This window comes from Stegastes partitus, unplaced genomic scaffold (genome assembly GCF_000690725.1).
Source record: "Stegastes partitus isolate 25-593 unplaced genomic scaffold, Stegastes_partitus-1.0.2 Scaffold1797, whole genome shotgun sequence".
Taxonomy (NCBI): domain Eukaryota; kingdom Metazoa; phylum Chordata; class Actinopteri; family Pomacentridae; genus Stegastes; species Stegastes partitus.
In genome coordinates, this window is record NW_007579528.1 from 69,241 (window position 1) to 89,160 (window position 19,920).

General features: G+C 43.8%; 2 protein-coding genes and 1 non-coding gene across 8 annotated transcripts in view; all 3 read left to right on the forward strand.

The window, feature by feature from the left end:
- eef2k (eukaryotic elongation factor 2 kinase) overlaps positions 1-9,510 on the forward strand; it is a 15,450-nt gene extending 5,940 nt beyond the window's left edge. For 2 of the 5 annotated variants that reach the window (XM_008302352.1, XM_008302354.1), the window contains 16 exons: positions 11-71; positions 162-199; positions 929-1,100; positions 2,385-2,534; positions 2,611-2,743; positions 2,832-2,959; positions 3,191-3,410; positions 3,504-3,574; positions 4,257-4,334; positions 4,813-4,869; positions 5,069-5,137; positions 5,605-5,736; positions 7,508-7,696; positions 7,784-7,908; positions 8,079-8,257; positions 8,968-9,510. In XM_008302352.1, the coding sequence (XP_008300574.1) occupies positions 11-71; positions 162-199; positions 929-1,100; positions 2,385-2,534; positions 2,611-2,743; positions 2,832-2,959; positions 3,191-3,410; positions 3,504-3,574; positions 4,257-4,334; positions 4,813-4,869; positions 5,069-5,137; positions 5,605-5,736; positions 7,508-7,696; positions 7,784-7,908; positions 8,079-8,257; positions 8,968-9,077 (1,912 nt within the window). In that variant the 3' untranslated portion in view covers positions 9,078-9,510. The remainder of the gene's footprint in view (positions 1-10; positions 72-161; positions 200-928; positions 1,101-2,384; positions 2,535-2,610; positions 2,744-2,831; positions 2,960-3,190; positions 3,411-3,503; positions 3,575-4,256; positions 4,335-4,812; positions 4,870-5,068; positions 5,138-5,604; positions 5,737-7,507; positions 7,697-7,783; positions 7,909-8,078; positions 8,258-8,967) is intronic. The other 3 variants (XM_008302355.1, XM_008302356.1, XM_008302353.1) reach the window with 2 other exon arrangements.
- The window catches only part of polr3e (polymerase (RNA) III (DNA directed) polypeptide E), a 28,296-nt gene that overhangs the window by 1,671 nt on the left and 6,705 nt on the right, over positions 1-19,920 (forward strand). The window contains exons 2-17 of one of the 2 annotated variants that reach the window (XM_008302351.1): positions 11,173-11,299; positions 12,111-12,225; positions 13,387-13,437; positions 13,533-13,610; positions 14,580-14,695; positions 14,792-14,874; positions 15,109-15,216; positions 16,315-16,364; positions 16,549-16,668; positions 16,766-16,851; positions 17,135-17,179; positions 17,280-17,371; positions 17,732-17,852; positions 19,128-19,209; positions 19,314-19,373; positions 19,757-19,914. In XM_008302351.1, the coding sequence (XP_008300573.1) occupies positions 12,187-12,225; positions 13,387-13,437; positions 13,533-13,610; positions 14,580-14,695; positions 14,792-14,874; positions 15,109-15,216; positions 16,315-16,364; positions 16,549-16,668; positions 16,766-16,851; positions 17,135-17,179; positions 17,280-17,371; positions 17,732-17,852; positions 19,128-19,209; positions 19,314-19,373; positions 19,757-19,914 (1,289 nt within the window). In that variant the 5' untranslated portion in view covers positions 11,173-11,299; positions 12,111-12,186. Of the gene's footprint in view, positions 1-11,031; positions 11,300-12,110; positions 12,226-13,386; positions 13,438-13,532; positions 13,611-14,579; positions 14,696-14,791; positions 14,875-15,108; positions 15,217-16,314; positions 16,365-16,548; positions 16,669-16,765; positions 16,852-17,134; positions 17,180-17,279; positions 17,372-17,731; positions 17,853-19,127; positions 19,210-19,313; positions 19,374-19,756; positions 19,915-19,920 lie in introns of those variants that run through there. The other variant, XM_008302350.1, reaches the window with a different exon arrangement.
- On the forward strand, positions 10,889-10,970 carry trnal-aag (transfer RNA leucine (anticodon AAG)). The gene has a single exon. It is a non-coding gene; the product is annotated as a tRNA-Leu (tRNA).

Consider the following 19,920-nt stretch of genomic DNA (forward strand, 5'->3'; position numbering starts at 1 on the left):
ACCTTCACAGGTACAATGCCGTCACAGGAGAGTGGGCCCAGGACCAGGTCCACATCAAGATGGCTGCACAGGTAGCACCTCTCTCTATAAAACTGCTCTGTAGAGTCTCGCTGTACCTTTCCTCTTGTCTAATTTATTTCATCCTGTCTGGTTTCTCACAGCCGTTTGGGAAAGGGGCCATGAGGGAGTGCTTCAGAACGTAAGTCGAGATATTTCTCCACTTTCATCACTTCTCGTCGAGCGGTTGTTGCCCTCGTCTTGTCTCAGCGTAAACAAAGCAGAGGAGTTCGTCACATTCCTGACGTTTCTTCCTCCGTGATGTTTCCCATGATGGCACATGGGCTTTATTTTTAACTCGTCTCTCATAGTAGTGATTCCCTGGACGTTTACTGTTTGGGTTAAATCAAGTTTGACCGTTTGGTGCGAACCCTGTGCTGCTGCTGCTGCTTCTGCATGACAGCGCAGAATGAATGGGGATGAGCGAGATAACAGCGTATTTGTTAATGTTTAATCCCCAGTGATGTGGGAAGTGTACAAGAGGGGCATCCATCAATACTGCTCTGCTCCCACTTCTGCTGTTTGTCACTTGTAGTATCCCACAGAAAAAAATCCAGTCAGACAACATAAATGTCACGACCCCGACGAGCCCAAACAAGTACAGTCCTAAAAACAGAAAGTTCTGTACCATGATATGTTTTCTCTGTTTTATTTGTACTTGAGTGGGTTTAAGGCAGCTTTTCTTGCGTGACCCGGGGTCACTTTGGAGCCGATGCTGTGATTAAAAACGGCTTCAGTTATGTATTTTAATAAGGGTTTCTAGCTGCAGGCTTGTTTCTTTAGCTATTAAAAACTATTACGGTCATGCACTGTAAATAAATGTAATTGAAATGTTGGTCTAATACCCTCTTTTCATTTTGGTTCCCTCCAGGAAGAAGTTGTCAAATTTCTCACACAGCAGCAACTGGAAGTCGGCGTCCAACTACGTGTCCAAGCGCTACATGGAGACGGTGGACAGAAACGTTTACTTTGAGGACGTCCGGCTGCAGATGGAGGCCAAGCTCTGGGGCGAGGAGTACAACCGCCACAAACCTCCCAAACAGGTACAGGAGCGCAACGTGGACAAAATCAGCAGTGGTCCCTCAGAAACACACTCGTCTAATCCTTACTTGAGCAAGGAACAATTATTATTAGCACCGTCGCCTCACAGCTAGAAGGTCGCTGGTTCGCATCCTGGTGAGGACACCTGGGATCTTTCTGTTCTCCCCGTGCAGCGTGGGTTCTCTCCGGGTTCTACGGCTTCCTCCCACAGTCCAGAAACATGCTGAGGTTAATTGGTGATTCTAAATTGTCCGTAGGTGTGAATGTGAGTGTGCTTGGTTGTCTGTCTCTAAGTGTAGCCCTGTGATAGACTGGTTACCTGTCCAGGTGAACCTGCCTTCACCCTGAGTCAGCTGGGATAGACTCCAGCCCCCCATGACCCTGGTGAGGATTAAGGTGTAGAGATGATGAATGGATGGACGATTATTATTTTGATTAATTTAGTGAATCATTTGAGACATGAAATAACGACAATTGTAAGAAATCAAGACTTTGTGCAGCTCAAAGTTACTATTCTGTAAGTAAGACAAAGAATTTGATAACTTTTCTCATCTATATCTTCATATCTAAATAGTTCCTGAACACTTTTTAGTCTGTCGTCTAACAGATACTCATCATTTCTGCATCTATAATCCGCTTAAAGATTTGAATTTGCATCAAATGTTCTTCATATTAGAAAATCGTGAGCCACACGTGATTGATAGTTTCTATTCTGAGTGCAACACTTCTGGAGACATTCCTGGAACCACACCTGCAGAGAGATCTGCACCAAAATCCGATTTCCTTGGCGTCCTGACCTTATTTTTCCAATCAATCAATTTCAAGATTAAGTCAGATCAGCTGGTTTCTCACATGTCTTGCAACGGACAAAACAACCAGAATTAAAAACAGTGTTTTTGGTGGAGGTAGCGTGATTATTTTTTTGTGTTTTTTTTAAGCAGTTCTGCATCAACACATAAAGCCAAATCAACTGTTTTTATACACAGATAAGTTTGTTTCAGGTGTCATGTTGAATTTACTGCATCATATTTGGAGATTCACAAACGATGACGTTGAATTATTTCCTCAGTATCTGGAAAGTTGCACTCAAATATGTGCAAGATTTTAAAATTGCAATTATGTACATTTTTAATATTTACATTAATTCTAATAATTTGTTTGCACCTTTTTCTTTCCCTTCATTCCTTTAGCACATGGACTCATTAAATCTCTTCCCTGTTCTGCAAACCTGTGAGTGAGAAACTTCTGTTTATCTCTCTCTAATCCTCGATGCATTTAATCCTCAGGTGGACATAATGCAGATGTGTGTGATGGAGATGACAGAGCGGCCGGGCAAACCTCTCTTCCACCTGGAGCATTACATCGAGGGACAGTACATCAAATACAACTCCAACTCCGGCTTCGTGAGGGACGACAACATCCGACTCACTCCTCAGGTGAACGACGTCGCCTTTCGGTTTTTACGCTCGCTCAGCCAACTGTCGGGTATAACGTTCCTCTGCTGTCCACCAGGCCTTCAGTCACTTCTCCTTCGAGCGGTCGGGCCACCAGCTGATCGTGGTGGACATCCAGGGAGTCGGAGACCTCTACACCGACCCCCAGATCCACACGGAGAAGGGGGACGACTTTGGAGACGGGAATCTAGGTACGCCTCCCTTTTGACAAACAGCTGCCGCGTATGTTGAAGTAAAACGTGTTCCAGAAACTCCATCCTGATCGCACCTGTGTTCCAGGTGTGAGAGGGATGGCGCTGTTCTTCCACTCCCACCTGTGTAACAAGATCTGCAAGAGCATGGGTCTGACGCCGTTCGACCTTTCGTCGCCAGAGAAGTCCCAGCTGGACTGCACCAACAAACTGCTTGTAATTTGAACACGTGTCTCAACTCAGCAACCTGTACATGATAATAGTTCAACAGGGGAAGTGTCCCTAAGAATTAAGTAGAGAGAAAAGGAAGTCTCAAATCTGCCACATTCTGATTTTAAAGTTAAATACGCCTGAGAGAACAACCTTCCCTGTTCTCACTCTCATCCTAAATGTATTTCGTTTGTTCTGCCGTCTACCTCTGCTGAGTTTCACCTCGTTTTATTTCAGAAGTCGGCCCAGACGGTGCTGAGGGGCTCCGAGGAACCCTGCGGCTCTCCTCGTGTTCGCACCTTCTCGGCAAGCCGGGCGCCTCCGCTGTTGTCCCGCCTGTCCGAGACGTCCTCTGCGGATGAGAGCATGAGCGACGTGGACTCGGCCCCCTGCTCCCCTCTCATCCTGCCCTGCTCCCCGCTAGCTGCAGTCGCATCTATGGGCAAGTCACCCACAGGTATAAAGAACAGTCTACTGATGTCGTGAAGCACAGCAGGATCCAAGCTGAGGAGCTGCCGTCTGTGAACAGTTTTCTGTTTTCATTTTACAGGTTTGTCTTTTGCTGGGATGAGCGAACACGAAAGACTCCACAACAACAACAACAACACAGGTGAACACAAGGTGAGCAGCAACTCGGCGTAAGAGGCTCCAAACGGCACAAAGACATGAACTGCAACCACAAAAATATACGGATAAAGTTATCGAATGAAAAACTCGCTAGCTTTGAGTAACTGTGCCAGAAAAAAAGGCAAATTTCTGCGATTCCACCCTCTTTAATCTGAATATTTTCTGGTTTATTTACTCCTCTGTGACAGAATATCTTTGAGTTGTGGACAAAACAAGACATTTGAGGACTTTGGGAAGCATTTTTCACCATTTTCTGACATTTTATAGACCAGGCTGTATCAGTTAATCGAGAAAACAGTTGAACACAACTTGTTGGGACACGACTACATACAACATACTGTATCCAACATACACTATGTCACGCATGTTGTTAAAACCGAAATAAATTTAAATCTCGCCATCTACACTAATCAACCTTTTTTGTGTTCTTTTATATTTGCTTTACCTCACCTGCTAGATCATAATAAAAGCTTCACTGCGGCTCTTCAAGTAATTTTACACCTCCAAGTCCGTTTCAGCCTTCCACCTGAAAAAACATCCCCAGATTTAGTCGGTAACAGCTGCGACGCTGTGAGGCCAAAGTCAACAAACATATTGCCGAGATATTTAAAACAGGACGCTGAGATCTTGTTTTTAAGTCGCCTACACAACTTGCATTTTTTATTTCTGTCTGTAGGACCCGGATAGCGGCGGAGACAGCGGCTACCCCAGCGAGAGGAGGAGCGAAGGGGATCCAAATGACCACGTGGACGGGGTAAAGACTTCTATTTCAAGATTCTAGATAGTTTTTTTTTTTGCCACATGCTCATACAGTTTGTGCAGCGAGATACGGAGATCTTAAGGCTGTGCAATAAGAAGAAGACATTATAAAGGACAAATCAGTCAAAATGTCATAAAAAATGTGGCAGATTTTTACCTATTTCACTTTCCTTTGATTTAGTTTTATCAACCAACAGTCAGAAATGGACCGAGGCATTAGTGTCCAACAGACATGTGTTGTGTTGTCAAGACTTTAAATTACTTTTAGATGCAGAAATACACTTTTGATTAGTTAATCTGTTCATTTTTTTTTGTAACTTTAGGCACATTTGTAAACGTACTCTGGCACAACACCAACATGTTGACATTTTCACTCTCCATTGTCGTCTCAGTTTATCTGTTCTGCACATTTCAGTTTGACTGTTAGATCTCCTGACAGCAGGTTTCATGATGCATGTTGTATCGTCACGTAGGCCCATCACCGCTACCACAGACATTATTCCGAGTCGGATGAGGACAGTGTCAGACGGGTAAACAAACATAACAGTGTGTAAATACCATCCTCACCTCATGATCACAGTCATCATCGTCGTAGTCAAATAACCCTCCTCCTCTAATTTCTCCTCGTCTGTGTCTTCCATCACTTTCCCTTTTTTCCTCCCTTTTACCAATAAAAGCTCTTCCTCGTCTTTCCTCTAACTCCTCCCGCTCTTTGTTTCCCCTCACTAGAGGAAGATGGTAGCTCCTCCTCCAAGAGTCTCCGCAAACTCAGATTCATACAATCCTGACAACGAATGGGTGATTATTTGCACGGATGTCAGGTGTTTTTCCTGTGCAGGCTTTTGGCTGCAAAGCTTTGTTTTTTGCAGGAAAACGCTTCAGGCATGTTGTTAAAGTTACGATTTGTGCAATTAGGTAAACTGGCTGTTTTCTGTCAGCGAATGAAAACAATCAAAAACAAAGAAATGAAAGTGATATTTGGAACTGAAACACCATCTACCTCCATTTCTACATCTGGCTAATGACTCTCACCATCGTAACTGTGTGTGTGTGTGCTGCTGTTGCGTTCATGAGTGTACTCCTCCAGCTCTAACCTTAAAGCTTGTCTGTGTCATTCATCAGTTAAAATCGTTTTTCTGGAGGGGTGCACCCCTGGCAGTGCAGTGTGGTGTCTTTTCTAGCCATAATTAGTTTTCTGCTCCATGCTTAACAACTGATAACATTTCCCTGTTTTCTTTTATCTTCCTGTATCTTTCTTTCTCCAGCTGACGGAGGAGAAGTGGAGCTTCTACCATTCGTCTCGCGCTCACGTCCACCGGCCCTCCTGCGTGGCCACCGAGGTGGAGCGACTCAACACTCTGCTGCAGAAGAAGATCGGGCAGTCGATCCTCGGAAAGGTGAGAGATGAAATTAGACATGAGGTTGGTTAATTTAACATAAATTAAATTAAACATGTGGTAAAACTGAAGACAGATTGAAATGTTGGTGATCAAACGTCTGTGATCTCACAAAAAAAAAACACATTTTTGGGGATAATTCAAGAATTCACTCATTAATTATGACGAAGTAATGGCATTTAATATTCAAAAGGTTAACGGTCGCCTTCGTTGTGACATCAGAATATTCTGCTTTTCTGTCCAGTGGTCCACTCCATAGCTCAGGAAAAGATGCAGAGATGTATATAAGCTTCCCTGTAATGAGATACTACAAGACAGTCATTCCAGCTTATTTATTTATTCAGTGTTTAAAATCTGTTTTGCTAAAGTATCCTGGACATGTCAAGCATAAAAAATCCTCCACAAGTAAACTCACCATGTCATATATGTACTAGTTCTATCTTTATGTTTTAGCCTTATTGTACTTTTGTAGTTCTTGTCCTGCTTTTTTTTTTTTTTTTGCCTTCTTGCACTTTTGTTGTTCTTGTCCTGCTGTTTTTTTTGCCTTATCTGCATCCAGCTGCTGTAACATGTGAATTTCCTCAATGAGGGATCAATAAAGTTTATTTTACATTATCTTAAAACAAATACAAAGGCGGATCCGTCACCACTTCTTGCAAGGAAATGAAACCACAAACAACTCTGACTAAAGTAGTGATTTAAGATTACTGAAAGCTAGAAAAACAAAAACACGCTGCACGTAATGTTTATTTCAACCAACGAACACGCTGCACATACTAACTGTAATCAGTAAGTGCAGTGTACTAATATTTGTAGAGCACTGTTGTAACCAGCGAGCTCAGAGGTTGTCAGACTAACCGGACTTGAAGTTCAGTGTCAATCAAACTGCCTTTGAAATGTCCATTTAACTCCAACAAAGGGAAGGGTTATGCTTCTGCTGTTTTACTACCATTTGCCATTAATTTAATTTTTTCCAGCCTTAAGTAGCCTCTCTGTTGTCAGGATGCTCACATCATTATGTAACTGTTACAACGTGAACTAGTGGAAATACTAAAGCTTGGTCTTGAGAACTACAAGCTTCTGTCAACACACAACCACACCTGGTTTTATGAGTACATGTCTGTGCATGTGTGTGTAAAATGGAGCTGGTGAATTGCATGTCAGTAAAGTTGTGCAGCTAATTCGTTGTATGTTCAAGTAAAAACTTTTACACAACAGTTTTAGAGAAAAGTCAAAGAAATAAAGAAAATATGGAATCTTGGGGAGATGGTGAATCAAAACCAAACGACCTTTAGTTGAGCTCCAGCATTAAAACCTGGTTCTGTCTTGACATTTTCTGATATTTTTTTTCTAGTAATGAACGGTATTAAAATTCTGGCAGATACAGATATCAGATATTAAGATTTCTGATATCGCCGATAACCGATATTACATTTTTGTTCACACCGAAAAATGAGTATAAGTAAGCTCTGTGAGGACATGAAAACTATTTAACAGAAGCCCAAATTAGACCTCATAGTCTTACTGATACCAATATATGGGAAAAAGCACTAATATCGACCAATACCGATGTGGTCGCTGATATATTGTGCATCCCTAGTTTTTTCCCTGTGAGTCCTTATTCCAGCCATAAAAACCAAAGTGATCTAATGAAGAGAAGACGACAGAAACTCTTCACACCAGAACAACATCAGTCCAACTTGGTCTGATCAGTCACGACACCTTCAGTAAATTCTGAATAGAATCAGCTCAGCCTGTGTCCCTGTCGTAGGTCCACCTGGCAATGGTGCGGTACCACGAAGCGGGGCGCTTCTGCGAGAAGGACGAGCAGTGGGATCAGGACTCGGCCATGTTCCACCTGGAGAGAGCTGCTCTGTGCGGAGAGCTGGAGGCCATCGTGGCTCTGGGACAGTGCTGCCTGCAGCTGCCTCATCACATCCTGCCAGATATAGAGCTGGAGGTAGCATTCCAACGCTCGTCTTACCTCGTGCTGTTCAGCTGGTTTGACTTTAGGGCGGGCTTCTTGACGTGTTTGTGTTGTTGGCAGGATAACGCAGGAAACAGGATGAAGGGCTTCAAGTATCTGCTGCTGGCTGCTGAGGCTGGTGACAGATCTTCTATGATCATAGTGGCCAAAGCCTTCGATACTGGAATCAATCTGTCCGCTGAAAGGTCAGTGAAGGCTCATTTAAAAACCTGTTTAAATAAAAAGATTCGTCCCGGTCCAGTAGTGATGATAACTTGTGGTGATACTGCCCCCTGGTGGCCTGTAGAGGAGTCTGTAGGACATTGAGGTTGAGAGTTTGTGACAGTCTGTCAATCTTTATCTTTCATTTCCACAGAAAGCAGGACTGGGAGGAAGCGGTTCACTGGTACGACAGCGCCTTGAACATGACGGACTATGATGAAGGAGGAGAGTTTGACGGTACGCAGGACGAGCCTCGCTATCTGCTGCTGGCCAGAGAGGCGGAGATGTTCCAGGAGGGAGGCCACAACCTGAAGGCAGACCCTCAGAGAGCAGGTCCGAGTCCGTGTTAGCTTTTACACAGCTTCACCTACAAGCCTTTTGTCTGAACTTTACTTCTAGTGTAGTTACTGCACTCTGTCTTTTTAAGATCGCACAAGTGTGAATATTTAATATTTAAATGAGATATGTTCCTGAAATAATTTGTTTAAAAGAGAATTTGCAGGATAAGCCTGGTGTCTATATATGTATACACATTAAAAATCAATGTCGCATGAAAAGACTAAAATCTTGTTCTAATTTAATCACAAACTTTTTGGCTCCAATTGGAAAAACTTTTAAAACATGTTGAAAATATAATTTTTTAAAGGGTTAATTAATTTCCTCCAACAGGTGATCACTGTAGTTTTTAACATCGTAAAACAACAGATTTGTTGAGGACTATTTTCAGCTCCAGGTTAATACATATTTGGTGCTTGCGTGAGTATTTATGGCAGGAGAACAGAATAAATGTGATTGACTTATAATAAACTACAGTATGTGTTAATGATAATGAATAAACAGTCGCCCAGTGCAGCAGTGAGGCTCATTGAGGGGGTTTAAATACAGTTTTTTAAAGAACAATGGAGCTCTGATGTGGTTTTATGCGGTTTTAGATACTTCCTGGTTTTGGTCTTTTCATGGGATTCACTGACAATAAGATAAATTTAGAATATCACCATTTTTCTTTAATTGCCTGTAACATCTCCCATCGTCCTTCCTTGCAGGCGATCTGTTTACAGAAGCTGCCGAAGCCGCCATGGAGGCCATGAAAGGGCGACTGGCCAACCAGTACTACATGAAGGCTGAAGAGGCCTGGGCGCTGATGGAGGAGTAGCTCTGGACATCTCTATTGAAGCCACAGGAGTTACTGTGATTTATAGTCACGCTGGTTTTTACACATTCAGGAGACAACTTGAGTGCTTACCGTTTACATCTTTTATATGACAGAATTTTTTGCTGTTGGTGGTTTGTTTGTGTGTGTGTGTTGAGCCGTCGGGCTTCACCCTCTTATCTCCAGGTTTCTATCTTTCTATTTGTGAAGCTAGTCATCCTGACTCCTCTCTCCTCTAATGTCCTGTTTCTAAATAACTTTTAGAGAAGCGAATGTGGCTGTGTGAAAGACGAGGTCCGAAGAATCAAAGCAACAGAAATGTTTACCTGCTTTGCCCCAAATGTTCATACACTTATATTTAAAAACAAAATATGTAAAAAAAAAAAAAAAAAGTATAAAACTGTAAATTAAAGATTGCATTGCTTTTTATTGGTCATTCTTCCTTCTTGGTTGTTTTCTCTACAAGAATAAGTTTTGTAATGGTTCTCCAGTGAGGTAAGGGGGGAAAAAAACAACTTTAAAAAAAAAAGTAATAGTAGAATTTAAAAGATTGTTTATTACTCTGAACCCCTCAAAAGTGAAGCTGCATGTCTTTGGAAAATATATTACTGTAAAAGTAAATAAATATCATGCAGACACGCGTCCAGGGATTGTAGGAAGTCTTCATTTTGTCTTTACAAACACGTACTTGTAGACTTTTCTGTCACAGCATTAGGGTTCATCACATTTTGTTTTGTATCGTATTGGCAACCAAATCCAGGTTTATCTCAGGTCAGACTCATTTCCAACTATCTCCTGGACAGTAAACTGCTTCAGGTCAAATATGCCACTAGTTTTGTTTTTGTTCTCTGCTATCAACACATCACAACAGATTCCTCATCGCGGGTTATCTGTCTAATCCAAATCCTTTGCTCCGTTTCTCTCATTTAAAAACTGTACACGACATAAAGCAGACCTCATTGTACGTGTCTCTCGGCTGTTGAACACAATAACTGGTGACTCACATTAAATAATATGAACATTTCAGCTTTTAATAGTTACCTTGGAGTCCTCAGATTACAGTTTGATTAGATCATAGATTCTATTAAAAAAAACCTGTTGTCCACAACTGATTACAATCAATAATAATAAGTAAACTTAGCACTGAATTTTCTCAAATCCAAAATGTACTAATGCAACCCAAACACTTAGTACGAGACTCTCAGCATCAATGAATACTTCACAACACAATAACCTCAAAACTGTGAGAATACCAGCAGAACAAGGCTGTTCTCTGTAAAAAGAAGACGAGAAATGCAGCAAAGTGGCTCAGAATCAGGCGACTATGAGAAGAAAATGCAGAGAACCAGAAGAAGGAAGTGGCAGAAGAAGGTGGCCACAGTGGTCTGAGCGTCTCCACACAGAGGACAGCGTTTACAGCATCACTTATCAGGTGTTTACAACGCAGGCTTGGGATTCCTCCATCTTTAGTCATCCATCACCTGGCAGCTTGACAACAACCTGGAGGCAGGTGAGTGTTGGATATTTAATGAGCAATTAGGCCTATGATTTATAAGATGTATGGGTGTACTTGTTCCTAATTCTTGGACCTGAATGAATGAGAATCCACACAAACAAAAGTGCAAAATATGATGATGAACATAACCTGTGTAACTAACTTCCATGCAATAATCCACGATGCTCCTTTTATGTTTATTGTTGTGCTAACAGTGTGAGGAATTATGCGCTCAGGTAAACATGTAAACAACTTGACCTTTATGTGTTGTGTGGCCTATATGGAATATGATCTCATGTGTTCCATGGTGGTTCAACATGGTAGCGTGGCCGAGCGGTCTAAGGCGCTGGATTAAGGCTCCAGTCTCTTCGGGGGCGTGGGTTCGAATCCCACCGCTGCCAATAACTTTTCAAACCCCGCAGTACAACACGTTCTCATTCCATAACAAACGAAAGTACAGTAACTCAAACCTCCGCTGTGATTACTGTCAGGGAGCTGATTTTATTCATCAGGACAGACAAGTGTGCGGTGGTCTCGCTGTGCATTGTGGGCACGGCTCCTCCCCACGTGTCTGTGTGGAGCTCAGTCAACATGGTACCACAGCAGCAGCAGCAGCAGACTCCAGCAGCCTGAGTTGGTGGATTCCACTCCTGCCCCTCTGCGCACCACACTACTTCTGGACTGTCCTCACACGGATGAGATAGCCAAAACTGTCCGGTGAAGTGCGCAGGTGAGAGCCGAATCTGCCCCGGTGCGGCTGCTATTTAGAAAAAGGCGTGTTAAATCAGCTCCGGTGACTGACTGTGTTATTTTGACTTAGCATGTGTGTGTGTTAGCACGCCAAGCTAAGCTAGCTTGTGCTAGGCTAGCTGCCACCGGCTAACAGCCTGTATGCTAATATCGTCGCTCATACGTTTGATTGCAGGAAGGAGAGACATCGAGCTGGTTGTTTTTGTGTCCTGCTTTCTTCTACAGGTGTATGTTTTGGCGTAGAAATAAATATTTAACCCAGAGTGTAGTGTAGGCCTGTGACAAGTGGCTGAAGGGTTTGTTGCTAGCTTGCTAATGAAGCTAACGCAGCCAGAAACTATGACATTTCTGTAAAAGTGGTGGAATGTGCTGAGTGTTTCAACCGTACGAAATCGCTGTTTGATGTTTTGGCTTTACGGTACGTTTCTTACAACGTGTTTGCACGTAGAGCTGCCATTTAACGTGGATTACACAGTCTTACATCATGTGAGTTTTACCTGACTGAGTCACTGAAAGCATCACTTGACAGACTGCATGATCATGGTGTGGCTAACTTCAGGAGTTTCATGACTGAACTGTTGGTTAACTCAAAAGAAACCCTCCACCAAGGCTTTGCAACCCAACACACGCAAAACTGTAATGAAATCTGATGTAACCATGATATGCTGGATCACTTTGTTCCTGCACCAGCTGCCTGTCATCTGTTTTCTTTGTTACCGGTCTGGGTGGAACAGGAACAGGAGTGTGGAGCTGGACAGTACATTCCTTGAAGTTTACGTTTCTGTTTCCAGGTTGGATCCCTGAGATCTGCTGCCGCTCCTCTCCTGTGTCCTCTCCTCTCGCCCCCCTCGCTTTGATCACATCAATATGGCCAGCGGGGACGACGATGACCCCATTATAGAAGAGGTACGTCTGCAGGCTGCAGCTGAAGGACATCCAGCATTAATCACATGTGTTGTGTCTTATTCCTCTGAGCTGTAAACGTCCAGTATTGTCCAAAAACACATGTGCGACACATGCTGTCACCCTTATGAACAGAGTTTGTTTCAAACCAGAAATATTCACATGATAGGTGTTAATCCATGAATCAAAATAGTCCTCCCATCAATTACACCTGTTTGCATAAAGTTTGCTGTAAACCCCAATGTCCAGCTGTGTTGGGAAATAAAATGACACGTGTGAGCAGATTTTAAGGTTTCTCTGTCTCGTCAGGACAGGATGGGAACATGATGAGACGCCTTGTTGGGGAACTGTTGACAGCTTTTTCTCTAACTACTATCCCAGACTTAGTTATAATATTATTACTCCAGCCGTATCAAAAAGTGTTGTTCCAAAATATTCAGGACTTTTCACACTGTTTGATTCTTCAGCTCAGGATATCTGCCAATTCCCAGTTATATGCTGGAGCTCTGTTGTTTCCCCCTTTAGGGTCTATAATTCTAAGGAAAGGGTTCGTTAGAATTACTAGAAAGCACGAGCCCGGCGTTGCTGTGGCGCTATAATTTAATCAGGTAATCTCAGTGGGATTAGTCTTCTGTGAGAGAAACATAAATAAAGCAGAGATGAGACACAACAAACTCAACTCCCAAAATGCCCTGATAGTTAAAGTTTATATCTCTGCGATTGGGCTGCAAGGTGGAGCGGTGGTTAGCACCGCTGCCTCTCAGCGTCCCGGTGAGGACACCCGGGATCTTTCTGCGTGGAGTCTCCATGTTCTCCCCGTGCAGCGTGGGTTCTCTCCAGGTTCTCCGGCTTCCTCCCACAGTCCAGAAACATGCTGAGGTTAATTGGTGATTCTAAATTGTCCGTAGGTGTGAATGTGAGTGTGCTTGGTTGTCTGTCTCTAAGTGTAGCCCTGTGATAGACTGGTTACCTGTCCAGGTGAACCTGCCTTCACCCTGAGTCAGCTGGGATAGACTCCAGCCCCCCATGACCCTGGTGAGGATTAAGGTGTAGAGATGATGGATGGACTCTGTAGAAAACACCACTTGAATGAGAAGGTCTTTAATTCGTGGCACCGTTTTCTATAATCAGAGACTGACTGATCTGTCTTTCTGTTTCTTTCAGATTGATGTGTATCTTGCCAAAAGCCTCGCAGATAAACTCTATCTTTTCCAGGTGAGCTTCTCCTTTGTTGTTCCTGTTGCTAATGATGAATGTTCACAGCATCATGAATCGCTCACTAACCATCTTTATTGTTCATGTCGACACAGTACCCCGTCCGACCAGCCACTATGACCTACGATGACGTCAACCACTTAGCGGCGAAGATCAAACCCAAGCAGCAGCGGGTAAAGAGTCTTTCATTGGTTTTAATTTTATCTTTGAATGTGCATTTAGTTTTGGGCTTTTGATTGAAAAGATGTTTTAGTTTAAACTGAAGACATTTTAATCCTATATTTGGTCTTTATTTTCATATCTGCTAAGCGTTTTGGGCCAGATGTTGCCATCATTTGTGCTCAGTTAGCATGTTCACAGGAGTCATGAATTTAGTTAAAGAAGCTCAGTGTCCACGTCTGTCTGCTCTGTAGTGATCTAAAAGATGAACTGTCTGCTTTAAAACCAGTTTCCAAATCTCTCTCTCTGTCCATCCTGGTCATCTATCATGAACATTCCTTCAGCTGCATGTTCTTTCCTCTGAAGAGCAGCAACTTATTCAGAAGTTGATTTGCTTACTTCTTTACTACTTTACTGTTTATAGTCGGGGCTAACATGGACAACATGGAGACAGTGATGCTTCTTTAATGAACATCTAGAAACAGCTTCAGATGAGGCGTCGTCGTTCCTCCTTGACCTACTTCTGACAGCAACACAAATGACATCTGACTGAAAATCTTCTTAGACATGTCAGCTGTGTTTGTTGTTTGTTGCTGCTTCTTCTCTCTGCAATAAGTGTAATTCACAAACCTGCTTCTTCTAAGAACCACTGAAGTCAGACAACGTTACAGACAGACAGTAAAAAGCTTCTTATTTGCAGGACAACAGATCTGCTGCTTTAGGAGACATTCTGAGCGTCGTAGTGAAACTTTTACTGATCAGGAGCTGCAGCGTTTGAGTCCACAGACGCTGCAGGTCGCTAAATATTAAAACGTTAATTTTCCCATCAATCCGTCCTGTTGAACGTTTAGTTTGTTGGTGAAGAATTGAAACTATTTTGTCACCATCCTGTTGAATATTTCTAGTCATAGTTTCTGTTGCTGAAATAAAAACTGTTCTTCCTTCACCTGAAAGTGTTTGTTCACGCTCTGTTTGTTGTGCAGGTGGAGCTGGAAATGGCCATCGACACAATGAGTCCCAACTACTGTCGCAGCAAAGGAGAGCAAATAGCTCTGAACGTGGACGGCTCGACGTACGACGAAACCAACACCTACTCAGCGTACGTCTGTTGTTACGCCTGAATAGACTTCTCTTTGACTGTGATCTTAATTAAATCGCTGGTCTGAGTGTTGTTCTCTTTCCGTTTCCTCTCCAGTAAAATGATGGACAAACAGACCTTCTCCTCCATCCAGGCCACCACCAACACCTCCAGATACGCAGCTGCTGTGTTTCGCAAAGGTCCGACCTGATTATTAGGTTCAACAGCCTCAGCAGTCCACCGTTTGTTTTGTTTTCTTTGACCTGCTCCTGTAAATACTCAAAGGCACTGATGGGTTCAGAGTCCCGTTTTTATCGTTGAACTACATGTTTACGTTGATAACCTCATATAAGCAGCTTCTAGACCCACGAGTCCACGCTTAAACACAAAGCAGGGTTTATCTTCTGTGATTGTTGTATTTTTGATGTCAACAGGCGAGCTTCACGTCACACCTCTGACGGGAATCCTTCAGATGAGGCCCAGCTTCTCCTACCTGGACAAGGCTGACAACAAAACCAGAGAGAGGGAGGCAGCCAATGAAGGTGTGTCTGCTTTTCCAGATTTATCTGTGACAGAATAATCATTTGTCTGTCTGAACCCGACATAACTAAAGCAAAATGCAGTAAAGAATTCAGGATAAAACATCACCTGGTAGCTAGTACCAAGATCTAAAAGAGGCCTTTTTAAAACTGCAGTGATTGGTTGATTAGTCGAGCAGTAGATAATTAATTTGGATTGCCAATTAAGCCATTTTTGAAGCAAGTGTCTGTGTTTCCAGCTTCTTAGATGTGAGAGTTTGCTGTTTTCTTGTGTTTTCAACTGGTTGTGTGAGATTGTAATTGTTGTTCAGATGAATCTGTTGGCCTTCAAAGCAGCGCTGTCATTTAAAAACTTCACTGTTTATCAGAGCAAGAAACTAAAAACAGACAGATTCACTAGATTTTTTTTTAAACTTCCCAACTCTCCATAAACTAATCACATTAGACACATGCTGTTCTGTTGAGGTAGTTAACCAAATCTAAGCAGGAAATTCATCAAAATTATTTTATTTTAAATGTCTCATTTTAAAAAAATCCTCAAAAATCAGCGGAGAGATATAATCCCTCCAGTTGGTTCTGAGTCTGCCCTGGGGTCTCCTCCCAGGTAGACATATTTGGAAGACCTCCAGAGGCATCCAAATCAGATGTCCAAACCACCTCAGCTGGCTCCTTTCGACGTGTAGGAGCAATGGCTCTACTCCGAGCTCCCTCCGGATGTCCGAGCTCCTCACCCTATCTGTAAGGCTAAGCCCAGCCACCTTGTGAAGGAAGCTCATTTCAGCCGCTTGTATCCGCGATCTTGTTCTTTCGGGCAGGGCCCAAAGCTCTTGACCACATGTGAGGGTTGGGACGTAGATGGACTGGTAAATCAAGAGCTTCACCGTGCGTCTTCACCACAACGGTGCGGCACACCGCCCGCATTACAGCTGACGCCGCACCGAGCCGCCTCTCCACCTCGCGCTCCATTTTCCCGTCACCCGTGAACAAGATCCTGAGATACTTAAACTCCCTCGCTTGAGGAAGCAACTTAAACTTATAGCTTAAAACATCGTGGTAGGTTCAGGTGTCATGACCGTTAAATGATCAGTTTTCTGTCTGCAGGTGGAGACTCCTCCCAGGATGAAGCCGAGGAGGAAGCCAAGGCCATCACGGTAAAGTCCTGCATATAGACACACAGAATCTTAACATTAGAGTTTACTGTTAGAAACTAAAACACCAAATCAGATTCTTCATATGTGAAAATCTACCTGGTAACAAAACAGTTGTCTTGATTCTGACGCCCATATGCACTCTGGCTTCATTCCTAAAATTCCTTCTCCTCGTGCGCCCCTCCAGGTGAGGTTTGCTCGTCCCGAGTCGGAGCAGGCCCGGCAGAGGAGGATCCAGTCGTACGAGTTCCTGCAGAAGAAGCAGGCGGAGGAGCCGTGGGTTCACCTGCACTACCACGGCGTCAAGGTAAAGAGAGGCCTCCTGTCTGACTGAAGCTCTGGTGACACTGTGAGATGCTGCAGTCACGGAGAGTTTTGTGTCTGATTTGTTTATTTAAATCCAGGACGGGCGCTCGGAGCATGAGAGACAGTACCTGTTCTGTCAGTCAGCGGACGCCTCGGAGAACTCTGAGCTGGTCAAAACTCCAAAGTGAGTGTGAAGAAATGGAAATGTGATACGCTTTACTGCTCTCAGGGTGTTACAGGACTGGGAGTCTAGATTAGTTCTTAGTTGGTGTTCTTCTTCTTGTTCAGTGCCATTTACCTAAAATGATTAAACTGCTGGATAAGATTACAAAGAGTGAATGTTGTGGCGACCTTTTGCCACTGTCTAATCCACAAGAGCTCACATTAATGCCCTTTCAGTTCTTATTTAACTCCTGACTCTCGTCTCCTTACTCGCTCACCTCAGCTTGTGTCTCTCATGTTTTCAGGGAGTACCTGGCGATGCTGATGCCTCCTCTCGCAGAAGAGAAAGTGTAATCATCCCTCACTCCTCTGACATCTTTTTGCAGATTTAAACAGAACAACATCCTCCCCGAGATGCGTCTCTAACTTGACTTTCTGTCTGTTTGTTAGTGTGAAGCCTGTCGGTCCCAGTAATGTGCTTTCGATGGCTCAGCTCCGCACGCTGCCTCTGGGGGAGCAAGTCAAGACCCTGATGAAGAACGGTGAGCCAACAGGATCAGGAGAAAATGAACGGTTGTTTGTGTTTTTATGAAAATGTCATACGTGTCCTTTTTATTTAAACATCAGAGTAGCGTTGAATGGAATCTGCATTTCCCCAAAAGTTTGCCAGATTTGGGCACCAAGGCAGGATTAATGAATATCATCCAAGCAATTGTGCACATTTCAGTTAACTGTTTGGTTCATTTTGCACTCAGATATTAGCCTCTCCGTGTCTTTGTTCAAGCTTTTTCCAACATTCCTAATGGGCATGAAGTTCAGGAAACTTACATCCTCCCTTAAACAGTCTGGATGCCCTCCAGGTTCATGTTTCCTTCACAATCTCTTCTTCTTCTTCTCTCCAGTCAAGGTGATGCCGTTCGCTAACCTGATGGGGCTCCTCGCTTCCGGCACCGACTCGACTGCGGCGCTGCGCTGCATCCAGCAGGTGGCGCTGCTGGTTCAGGGGAACTGGGTTGTCAAGAGGTGAGAGCAGACATCTTTTTTTTTTTCTCCCTCTCCCTCATTTTGTGCAGAATTTTAAGGAGGTAAACAAAACGTTCAGAGGAAATTTGTAGGATGAGCGGCAGTTTTTTTTTGCAGGGCCCTTTATCTCGTCTTAATCATCTGCAAATCAGATACCTCCAGGTACACGGTCCCCGGGGCGTTACAGGAGCGTGCTGCAAGACGGGTTTTATATTTAGAAATGAGAGAAAGAGAAGCAAATAAATAAAAGATGAGGCGTTTGAGAGAGTGATAAACACAGAATGTAGACACAGAATGTATTACAGGCAGAAATCAACAAAGAGTAAAAAATGAGAGAGTGAAAGAAAAAGTCCTCAGATTGAAAGGAAGTTCTGAAAGGAGTGGAACCCTACGAGGGCTGAACGATGGGGAAAAAAAAACAAAGTGCAATTACAGTATTTTGACAGGTGTTGCAACATGAGTCACAATTTAAGCAGGAATTTTGCATTTCATTTCCACTGATACGGGCTGCAAGGTGGAGCGGTGGTTAGCACCGTCGCCTCGCAGCTACAAGGTCGCTGGTTCGTGTCCCGGTGAGGACACCCGGGATCTTTCTCTATGTTCTCCCCGTGCAGCGTGGGTTCTCTCCAGGTTCTCCAGCTTCCTCCCACACAGTCCAGAAACATGTTGAGGTTAATTGGTGATTCTAAATTGTCCGTAGGTGTGAATGTGAGTGTGCTTGGTTGTCTGTCTCTAAGTGTAGCCCTGTGATAGACTGGTTACCTGTCCAGGTGAACCTGCCTTCACCCTGAGTCAGCTGGGATAGACTCCAGCCCACCATGACCCTGGTGAGGACTAAGGTGTATAGAGGATGGATGGATTTCCGCTGATACAACTAGAAAGCTGATGGTGTGATTTTAGTTGTGTTCTGATTTCTTACATCTGGATGGTGTTTTTAAGCCGATGCATCTCTGCAGTACGACGTGATGTGGTTCATGTTTTGCGGCTCAAGCGATCTGGATGCTGCACTCGACCATGTTGCAGTTTTGATCATGATTGTTCGCTGCTCATTTTGGCCCTTTTTGGCTGAGTTGCAGATCTTTTCCAGGTTTTGACAGAACATAATGTTCCTCTGGATGGGCGGAGCTGCATCCTTCCATCTCAGTAAAACTGCACCAGCTCGCAGCGTCTGATTAAAGTCGAGACGTCTTTTATTAAACGGACTGCATGCGTTGCTCCACTGCAGATTGGTTTCATTGCACTGATGCTGATGTATGTGTTTTTTTTTTCCCACAGCGATGTTCTGTATCCTAAAAACACCTGCAGTCCTCACAGCGGCGTCCCTGCTGAAGTGCTCTGTCGGGGCAGAGACTTCGTGGTGAGCTGCTGTCTCTGCTCTCTCTCCCTTTAATCACACCAGTAAACGAGTGTTTTCTATGTGCTCGATGTGCAGTCGTAGTGAATCAGCTGTTCTTTTTATAGATGTGGAGGTTCACGCTGGAGCGCTCCGTGATGAGGAAGGAGATCGCTTCCATCATCAAAGTAAGGATCGATGCATATATGAGTCCCACCAGCTTCTTAGAGTTGTTTTGACTAATTCAGAATTTAGAAATGTTTGAATATGTGGAGAATTAGCTGTGTACAACTAATTATTTAACGCTCACAGTCGGGATCTGTGCTGCCTCAGAGGCTCATTGCATTTCAAATTAGTCCCTTGGGGTGTTACATATGCAGCATCCAGTACGTGCGAGGAGGTTGCTAGCGATCATCTCCCCTTGATAATTTCAGCTGTTGTGAGATGCTCGGTGCTCCCACAGTCTTTAATGGCTGCTTCATTTGAGCACTGTGTTGCTGCCGTCACCCCGCGGCTGCAGTGTTCATTCAGGTAAACACGACTAACGGCTCCTTCCTCCCGCCTCCGCCAGCTTCCTCCGGAGGATGTGAAGGAGTTCTTGGAGCATGTGGCAGCTCCTCGGATCAACCGGGGCTGGGAGTTCCTGTTGCCTACCGATTCCGACTTCATTAAGAAGCACCCAGATGTTGCCCACAGGCAGCACATGCTGTGGCTCGGCATCCAGAGCAAGTAGGT